General features: G+C 42.0%; 1 protein-coding gene across 2 annotated transcripts in view; it reads left to right on the plus strand.

Annotated features, from left to right (window-relative positions):
• Positions 1–547: 547 nt before the first annotated feature.
• Positions 548–10962, plus strand: part of LOC109481686 (fatty acyl-CoA reductase 1-like) — a 19289-nt gene continuing 8874 nt past the window's right edge. Inside the window, exons 1-4 of one of the 2 annotated variants that reach the window (XM_019784273.1) lie at positions 548–626; positions 6277–6477; positions 8191–8366; positions 10504–10576. In XM_019784273.1, the coding sequence (XP_019639832.1) occupies positions 6289–6477; positions 8191–8366; positions 10504–10576 (438 nt within the window). In that variant the 5' untranslated portion in view covers positions 548–626; positions 6277–6288. The remainder of the gene's footprint in view (positions 627–6276; positions 6478–8190; positions 8367–10503; positions 10577–10962) is intronic. The other variant, XM_019784274.1, reaches the window with a different exon arrangement.

The following is a 10962-nucleotide window of genomic DNA, read 5'->3' on the forward strand; positions in this document are numbered from 1 at the left end:
AGAGTGTAAGCGAGGTGGATAGCAAATTCAGCTGTGCACGTTTTCTTTAACGTTTACGTAAACCTTTTTTTTGCGTAAACTTTACGTTTTTAACACAACAATCTTGAGACACGCAGCTTTTCAGACAGCCATGGTGAATAGTAATTTTGTAATCTCCAAGCAGATCCCTCTCGGTGGCAAAAAAAAAAAAAAAATTATCAAATTGGCCAGGCAGTATCCATCATTAGCCAGAGAAGGTCGCCGACCACCGACAGGGTAGGTGGGGGTAGCGACAAAAAACGGCCTTTATATATATAAAAAGGTAACGATCATTCCCCACAACATCTGCTTACACAAATCACGTCATCACGAGCTCACCGCATCCAACCGACACAGACAGCCACGAAACGAGCAGTCATTACGAGTATTCAGCACAGTAGAACAAAAATATCTACCCAATACGAACAATTACTGTATTTAATAATTTTACAAACGTTAATGGCAGGTTTATATACGTGGATACGGCGTGGCGAGGCGGGACATCGTGTTTTCGTTGCGTTTGTATGCGGTGGTGACCTTGGTAGCGCACAGACTGGGTGCAGACGAGACAGGTAACATCATGCCAGGCGGGACTTAAGACTCTTAAGGTAAGCTTTAAGGAACGACACGACCGTCTTGAGGTCGTCTTCACCTTCTTAGCGAAGGTTCGAACACATCTGACGCTCCCCAAGGTCAAGCTTGCGCGTCCGCCATTGTTTATCGATCCTGTTGTTTAGGTAGTTTCCGGGTTACGCAGGGGTGTGGCATGTCATGCCGACCGGTCGGGCGGTAGATAGTCATCGCCTCCATAGCATGCCAAAAACTGGGGTTTTTGGGGGGTCTTCAGGGTCTTTGGGAGCTTGTATATGCTATTTTCTGATCGCATGTAGACAACATAGCCGGCCTGGTTGAATTACCCCCGTTTTTTTAGAACTAGGCTAATCAGAAAACAGCCGAAGACCACCAAACCCCCAGTTCTATAAGCCTGCTACGGAGGCTAATCAGAAAACAGCCGAAGACCACCAAACCCCCAGTTCTATAAGCCTGCTACGGAGGCTAATCAGAAAACAGCCGAAGACCACCAAACCCCCAGTTCTATAAGCCTGCTACGGAGGCTAAGATAGCTAGTCAACTAAGCTAAGATAGCTAGTCAACCCCCTCCCCTCCTGCCTTGACCGCGTCAAGGCAGGAGGGGAGGGGGTGTAGCGATCTACGTCAACAACAAGATCCAAGCTAAAACTATCGACATTGTAATCCCAGAAGACTTGGAATGTCTGTGGATTAGAATTCGCCCACCTCGACTCCCACGAGAGCTGACGGGTATTGCAGTATGTGCGGTTTACAATCCACCGGGGTCACAACAAGACTTAATCGCCCATCTATGCACTGCTGTAGATGAGATACGATCGGTGTCGCCCGACATCGGAATCCTTATGGCTGGGGATTTCAATCGAGCTGACCTTCAGGATCTGTGTAGAGGGAATCAACTTAGACAAATAGTGGATTTTCCAACCAGATTGGACGCAACGCTCGACCTGATCATAACAAACCTTGAACACCTGTATCACCCACCTGCGCTGTTACCACCACTGAATTCCAGTGATCACAACATCGTCAGCATCAGGCCAAAAACTCAGCTTGCAACAAATAGAACAAGATCGATGGTGGTTAGGCCAATGCCAGACTCAAGAACTAGAACCTTTGGCCAATGGGTAGTCTCACACGATTGGTCCGACGTCCTCGCAGCGACAGACGTCCAGTCCAAGACCAACATCTTCTACCAAACTCTGTCAGATAAAATAGCCCAGTACTTCCCGGTGAAAGTCATTAAGATGCACAGTAACGATAAACCCTGGATTAGTCCCACGATAAAAGGGTTAATAAAGGAGCGACAACAAGCCTTCGAATCCGGCGAGATGGATAAATTCAAAGCACTACGAAACAAAGTGCAACGGAAAATAAAGAAAGCAAGAAAGGACTTCTACAAAAACAAGGTTAAAGCCCTCAAGAACGAAAACCCCTCCAGGTGGTATAGAGAGATCAGAAATATGACTAACACTTCTAGAAAGCAACTCACGATCAACATTGAAGGTGTGCCTTCAGAGGACTACAAGACTACGGCCAACGCTATCAACAAAGCCCTGTGCGAAGTTACGTGTTCGCTTGAGCCACTTGACCGTGACAAGCTACCTGCATTTCTTCCGGCCAAACCCGAAGAGCAAGTTCAGCCTTGGGAGGTCTACAACAGTCTTCGAAAAATCAAACCTAGAAAGGCTATCGGACCGGACGACATACCCAACAGAATAATTAAAGAGTTTGCGTACGAGTTGGCAACACCTGTAACATCAATTTTGAATACATCCCTTGCAGAGGGAACGGTCCCCGTACAGTGGCGCAAGGCAAACATCGTGCCGTTGGCAAAAACACGACCTCCCTCCGTCGACGAACTCCGTCCGGTATCCTTGACTCCAGTTCTGGCGAAAGTCGTTGAACGATTTGTAGCCACAAAGCTCTACAGCGACATAAAAGACCGAATTGACCGCAACCAGTTTGGCTGCCTATCCGGTCGCTCTACGACACATTGCCTAATTGACATCGTTAACCAGCTGACGAAAACCGCTGACCAAAGAGGAACTATTACGAGCCTGGTCACAACGGATTTTTCCAAGGCTTTTGATCGTATAGATCACAACCTTGCGATTACAAGCCTGCTCAACATGGGATTAAGACCTTCACTGGCAAACTGGCTATGTAGCTTCCTTACTGACAGGGAACAACGAGTTGTTTACAACAGTGTTTACTCCGATTGGTCTTCAACCACTTGTGGCCTACCACAGGGGACTGTTCTTGGTCCACTCATATTTCTTGCTATTATTAATGATGCTTGTCACGACGCCACGGCTACAAGGTGGAAGTTTGTAGATGATTTAAATCTCGCAGAGAGTCGGAAGATCGAAGCTACCTCCACCTTGCAGACTGACCTTGATCATCTCTCCACCTGGGCTACCGATCGGGAAATGAAGCTGCATCCAAGAAAGTGCATGGTGATGCACGTGTCGTTCACAAAAGCCCCCTTTACAACCGACCTCAGCTTTCTATAGCCGGTGAACCGTTAGTGGAAGTCCAAACAGTCAAACTACTGGGCATTCACGTTCAATCCGACCTACACTGGGAGTCCCATGTTAACAATGTTGTCAGAAAAGGCAGTCAAAAACTCTATCTACTCAGTCAGCTCCGGAGCTTCAACCTTCCCTGCGACGATCTTCTCATTTGCTACAAGACACTCATACGACCAGTTTGCGAATACGCCGCCCCGCGTGGCACCCGGGCCTAACATCAGCTCAACGAGCAAGGATTGAGGCTATACAGAGAAGGGCATGTCGGATAATCTTAGGACCTTCATACACATCGTACGCGGAAGCATGCCGCAAACTTGACTTGCCCACACTTGAAGCCAGACGTCGTACCCTGTCTTACGACTTCGCCAGAAGGATGCTTGACTCTGAGACTTACAGAACTTGGCTCCCACCTTTGCGTGGCGACATAAGTACCAGAGACACTAGATCTAAGCACCTGCTGAACCCTATCAAAACTAGAACAAGTAGATATTACAACAGCCCCATCCCGTACATGACCAGACTCTTGAATGAACACTAATACCTATACAAGAACTGTGAACTTGCGAACATAGTGAATCTTGCCAATATGGGTTAATGTTGTTAATGCTAGCCACGTATATTTGTGTAAATGTGTTAACGCAAACTATGACGAAATTAATAGTAAGCCTTATGAGTTTATGAGTAATGAGATGAGTAATATGAGTAATATGAGTTTCTATATTGTGTTAATGAGTTTCTATATTGAGTTTCAATGAGTACTGTTAGTTTGTAATTTAAGATTTTTTAGCAATTGTACAAGGTATGCAATTCAGCCCGGTGGCTGCAAATTACTTTCAATAAACCATCTATTATTATTATTATTATAAGAACTACAGGGCTTGAAATTCATTTTTGGGAATAGGTGCACTGGTGCACCCAACCTAAAAAAATTAGGTGCACAAAAATTTCAGTGGGTGCACCATATAAGATAGAATAAGTAGAATGTCAGCGAATGTTTCTTCTCTAAATAAAAGTACTACAACTTAGATGTTAGGAATATGCTGAAAACTAGTACTACTTTACATTTAACATCTTGACATATAGGTAAACCTACAAAAAACATTTGGGTGCACTGGGGCACCCACAGAAAAAAAATTGGGTGCACAGCCCCAATTTTGGGTGCACAGTTAGGTTCACATGCACCCAGTATTTCCAGCCAGGTCAACGGATTTAAGCATTATGTCGATGTCAATATGTAATTTTAAGAAATTCTACCTCATTTGGCACATTTGTTCCTTTGGTAAATTACGCAAATTTATGGAGAGAGAAGGGAGGGAAAAGTTGTACTGTTTGGCGGTTGAAAAGTAAACTGCCCCTCCCACCAACCAAACAAAGCTCCCACAAACTACATGTATAATATATTAAAGTAATTGGTGCATGCCGAAGGGAGTTTATAACTTATAATGTTGCTTTAAATAATTTGAGATTGATGAAAAGAATTAGATGATGTTCAAAAATAAATTCCACTTCATTTATAGCGTATTTTGTACAAGGGTGCCGAGAAAAAAAATGAACGAATTTGTGTCTTTGATTGAGTTGAAATATTCAGGAAGTGAACTGAAAAAGTCGCATATGCAAACATAACGTCCCTAATCATCATCATCATCTAAATTATGCTGTTCCAAAAAGTCAAGTTCTATATTTACTGTAACGATTTTAGAGCTATCACTATTTTTGGTTATTTGCTCTAGTGCCCACAAATTCAAAATGATTTTCTTGCATCATATGTAATTTGAAAGACAAAGGATTAAAATGAACTAAAACTTCCGCCCCCCTCCCCCCTAAGTCAGTCAGAGTAAGAATAATCTGGTATGCTGGACATGTGTGCAGAAAGCTAATCAATCACATCAGGCTGAAATATGCAGGGGGGGGGCACGAATTGTGCCCTAATCTTAGAGCAAATGTTTCATGCATAATTGATGATGCAATCATATATCTGTGTGCTGTGATTATGATAATTAGTGAGGCCATGTTGAGTTGATTATATTGATTTATGAGAACTTAATTAACAACAAAAGTACAGCGACTTTCGTAAAGCCTAAGACTGCATGTAGATATACAGACAAATATACATGGGTACAACGAAATTATCGTACGTACAAAACATTTAGATGGCGGCTAATACGTACTTGTTCTAAGGTCTAAACATTCTTTGATATATTTACCTATTTGTAAGGGTTGATAATATTGCCTTCTAGGATGAACTTAAATTTATCTATAGCATGAAATGTAACAAATTCTGTGACTAAACACGCAGATTATGGTGCGGCAAATATTAATAATAGACTCTTCATTTTCATTCCTTCACATTTTCCTCTTTTCCTGAATTGATTTCGGCATTCTATGACATTAGTATCATTTTCCAATATTTTCTTGCAACATACGACATATGATATATTCGCTCATTTGTATGATTTACAGTATATATGGTCGAAAACTTTTTTTTGAAACGAACAAAAATTCATGCACGTGCGGATGTCATCCATATAATCAAATCAACATGGCCTTATGTGGAATGTTGCCAGATATTATGATTGTGAGATTTAATTTGTATTGTCTATGATGTCATGATGATATGAGTCACACGGTACGAGTCAATTTTTATTCAGTTTACATAATTCATTACGTCTAATCTATGTATTTGTTTTTTCTACACATCTATATTCCAGTCGCATGCTCTAATGATCTGTAACTGTACTTGAGTGTATGGTTCTCAATGACCTTATCCAATACTTGCATAAAGTACTTGCATGCACTCAGCCATTTGATGGCATCATACCTCTCTAGTGTTTACCAAAGGAAAACATATTGTTTTTGCTCAGTTTCTTCTTCCTCTTCTTTTCCAAACATTGACCTCTGACCAGAACCGATGATTTCGATCATGAACCTGGGCTGATGGAAAAACAATTCAAGCTTACTAGAGCCCTGGTTTGTTTAATTTGCTGACGAATGTCCTTCCTAGTTTACGACAGAAAAACTGCACCATGTTGTTCTATTACTTTTAGTGTTTGTTGGCTGAGGAATGTTCTAACTTGTATTGACAAGAGATCTACGGTTAAACCGTTTAATTGCTGATGAATGTTGTAACTTGCCTTGACAGAAAAGCTGCGCCATGTCGTCGGTGGTGGAGTACTACCGCGGGAAGACCGTCCTGGTTACCGGGGCGACGGGCTTCATGGGGAAAGTCCTGGTGGAGAAGCTGCTGAGATCATGTCCCGACCTGGAGGGGTTATACCTAATGGTACGACCCAAGGCTGGGCAGACCCCCACTGAGAGGATCAACGGCATTGTGGAGGGGAAGGTACGGAGGGAGGGATTGACTGATGGATGGATGGATGGATGGATGGATGGATGGATGGATGGATGGATGGATGGATGGATGGATTGGTTGATTGATTGAATGATTGAGTGAATGAATGATTGAGTAAGTGAATGAATGGGTGAAGGATTGAATAATTGAGTGAACAAATGATTGATTGATTGATTGATTGATTGATTGATTGATTGATTGATTGATTGATTGATTGATTGATTGAGTGATTGAGTGAGTGAGTGAGTGACACAAGAATGTTGTACTTGATGAAGTTGATGGTATTAAGACAAAAGGCTGGGTAGACTCTCAATGGCATTGTGGAGGGTAAAGAGAAACCAGATACGTGTGTTTATTGATTGATTATTAAAGTACTATTATAAAATTTATTGATTGATCCACGTTGCTCTGTTTGATTTGATTTGATTTATTTGTTATAAAGTACAAAAAGGACGAAAACCAGACTGCCTGGCCGTGACCTTTTGTTGCACCATAAAGTACAAAAGCTTGTGCTGTCAATTATTTATGCACTTTGGACAATTATGGCAGCATGAGGCTTTCATGTGCTCAAGGAGAATACAGAATGGCTTTCATGCATTAAGCAATGCAAATACAAAACTAGAGAAGTAACATTTGCAAAGTAGATGCATAATGTTTACCTTCGGACATGGTCTGTTCTGTTAATTCTTACTCAAACACATTCACATACATGTACTACTAGTATGTGGTGACAGGAGCAGAGCAGATCATGAAATTGCAACATTATGTAACCCAACACCAGTCACCATGGTGACAGACATCAACAAACCATCTCATTGGTCAGGTCATAGATCACTGTTTAGAGAAGAAGAAGAGGAAGAAACAGAGCAAAAACAATATGTTTTCCTTCGGTAAACATAATTTAAGAGCCTTCCGCATTGTCAGAAATTCTATGCTTTCAAGTACTAGTAGGAAAATCCTGAAATAGGAAGCTCATTATGTTTACCTTTGGAGAAACAAAAACATTTTGTTTTTGCCCTGTTTCTTCCTCTTCTTCTTCTCCTCCAAACATTTATAAGGTCAATGACCAGGACCAGACGTCTGTCACCATGGTAACTGGTGTTGGGTTACATAATGTTGAAAGTGGTCACCATGTATATATGAATGTGTTTGAGTAAGAATAAACAAAGCAGTAGTTTGTTAAGCTGGGCCATGTGAAGATAAACATGATGCATTTGCTTTGCAAATATTACCTTTCTAGTTATTGTTCTGTCTGTCACACAATAATCTAGGCGATTTTTTCCAGCAGATTTGTCTTCTAAACTGCAAATACATTGTATTCTTATTAAGCAAGTTTAAACTGTAATTTCCAACACAACATATTGGACTCACCCAAATTTTCGACTGTACAACTCCGGTCTTTGTCAAGGAATGAGCAATCCACCGCTTCCGTGACGTCACACAGATAACACACGTGACTCCGTGAGAAGTGGATCATAGGTTGCAGAAAGTCTGTGGTGCCCCCCGTCTCTGCTGAGGGATGGTTGTAATGCCCTGATGTATATGGCCTCTTTAATCCCTCGTGCAAAGAAGTCCGGTTCTGTTTCCAAGATTCTTACCTTGTCCAGTGAGACTGAATGTCCAGACGATTCTATGAACTTTCAAGATAACATTGTATTCTGTATTCAGATCATCACAATTCATATCACAATGATTTTTCCCCAGTTATTTGACCAACTGAGGCAGCTGCAGCCGGATTTCCAGTCCAAACTTCGACCAATCACAAGTGACCTCCTGGAGCCCGACCTGGGGCTCAGCCAATCAGACGAGGAGCTGCTGGTGTCAAAGGTCAACATCGTGTTCCACTCGGCGGCCATGGTCAAGTTCCAGGAACACCTCAAGTAAGGGCGGCCGGACTGGTCCATGTTAGGCTTTCAAAGGGGGGTGGTCAGCGTGCTGTTTCTATTACTAGGGCTCTATCTTCCATTATTGTTTTTGCTCATTTCCTCTTCTTCTCCAAACCGTTAAGGTCAATGACCTGAACCAGACATCTGTCACCATGGTAACTGGTGTTGGGTTACATGTACATCATGTTGCAATTTTATAGCAGGAGGGATTTAGACTCCTGTCTGACCATATATACATGTTTAAACGTGTTTGAGAATTAGAGCAGATCATATGTGAAGGTAAACATTCTGCATTTGCTTTGCTAATGTTACTGCTTTGCTAATGAGTATTATATATAAGCTTGTACTATCATGAAAGTTCATCTGTGTTGGTAGTTACAATAGTCATGTTTAAAGTTAAAACTTTTGGTCCAACCATGGGCGATAGGCCACCGAGTTTTTGTTGAGATCGCTGTTGCTTTGTTTTATGAACACTCGTATACTGTGCACTCCGTACAAGCTTAAGATTCCCGATAATCATACACTGAACACAAACACTATGAACACGGTCCGTTGAAAGGATCCGAAGAGTCATGAACTCAACACATAACACCGTGAACACTGTCCGTCGAAAGATTCCCGAGAATCATACACTCATCGCATAACACCGTGAACACGGTCCGTTGAAAAATTTCCCTAGAATTCTCTGTACAATGAACCATACATATATAATACATACTGCTGGGTACTTGGTCCGCTGAATCATACAATAAAAAGCACACTCATTACTCAGCTGTTACATTGGCGTTCAGGGTAGCGCAAAGGCCGACGGGAATAGAACAGGTTTCGCAAACTCGAATGCGTTCGCAAAACCGCTGCTCGACTCGATAGAACCCCAAGCCGGGGCTAGCGCTAGCGGTGATAACTTCAAAAAGATGACAGGGTAGGAAACACCTACCCGTGAACTGCGTTACCAACTGGGGTGGCAGCAAAAATGTGACTTAGAATCACGTTCGGTGTGAAGTCCCTGCCTCCCCAGACTCAGAAAACAACGATATAGTACATTTTAGAGATATTGGGCACAACTACACTTTCCAAATCTCATGCCTGGGAAACATATGTAGAACTGAAAACATGTCGGTGGGGTTTGTGGACGTGTTTAGAGTACATTTACACATAGCATGTCAAGACTCTTGTCGGGTGATGTAGCCAGTTGTGTGCGTTTACATTTTAGAACCGCGCGGGAAATGTGGGCCTATCGTGCGTCTGATTGGCTAGCAATGATGTCATTGACCTGTACAGCAGCGACCTGGTAACGCAGTTCGCCGGAAATTGGACTTTACAAAATGCTTCATATCTTCTTTAAAATATGGTATCATACCCCCAAAAAGTTTACATGGCTACTTAGTTACCCCTTGATTATAGATAGTATCAAGACTTTTATTTTCCTTATGGCATTTCGCAGAAAATAGGGTCTTTTGAAATGGCATTTCGCACCTAGTGTATACTAGTACTAAGTACCTAACCAAGATGAAGCGTTCGGAAGTCGCTGTTCAGCTCTCGGCAATCTTCGGGAGACTTCGGTATCTGTTCGTATGGTTCTTTGGAATCCTCATCAGTTTGTGACCGTGTTCAGTGTACGTATGATTCTAGGGAACCTTTCAACGGGCCGTGTTCACGGTGTTATGTGTTATGTGACTGTATGATTTTTGGGAATATTTCAACGGACCACTGTATTGTGATGGCAACGGGCTGAATGAGTAGACACAGTGTATGTTCTAACATGCGCGAAACAATAATAAGGATTTTATTTAATGGTTTACAAAACAATGTAACGTTACATGTATTGTTAGATCTCAACAAAAACTCGGTGGTCTAGCGCCTGTGGTCCAACACAAAAAAAGTTCTCTCATCTAGAGCTTTTGACCAGTCACTCTGGTCTTCCTCAGTAGTCTACTGAGGGAGACCAGAGTGACTGGTCAAAAGCTCTAGATGAGAGAACTTTTTTTGTGTTGGACCAAAAGTTTTAACTTTAAACGTATACAAGCTTGATTTGAATGCCATTTGATTAAAAAAATGTCTTGCCACCGTAGGTTCTGCTTGTAGATTGCAGTTCTAATAGCATATTCATTGTATCCCCCATTATTCCCAGGTACTCCTTACAGATGAATGTTCTGGCCACACAGAGATTGCTGGGACTGTGTCAGAAGATGACGTCACTCGAGGTACGTGTGCACATTTGTCAATCTGTCTTCCCCTGCCAACAGCTTTTGTGAGACAGTAAAACACGAGAACGGTACACTCTACCTGTAGTCTGCACCCATAAGATTGTTCAGGTACAGATACAGACTCGAATGTCATGTGTACCTGTGTATCTGTTACTGTACCTGAACAAACCAAATCACAAGCTATTCTAGTGGATACTCTTTTTTGCCATAATTATAAGGTAAAAATCCTGCCTGCAAAATTGCAGTAAGTTTTAACAAAGTGTCACTTTAAAATTAGGAGAACTTGTAAATTACGTAATTTTCCTTTGAGATCATATGAATCAAGCCTGGGTGCCATCCAATTTGTAATGGCTACCCCGAAAAATTTTTTTTTCTTCGGTCGG

This window comes from Branchiostoma belcheri, unplaced genomic scaffold, assembly GCF_001625305.1.
Source record: "Branchiostoma belcheri isolate BF01 breed outbred unplaced genomic scaffold, Haploidv18h27 scaffold57, whole genome shotgun sequence".
Taxonomy (NCBI): Eukaryota; Metazoa; Chordata; class Leptocardii; order Amphioxiformes; family Branchiostomatidae; genus Branchiostoma; species Branchiostoma belcheri.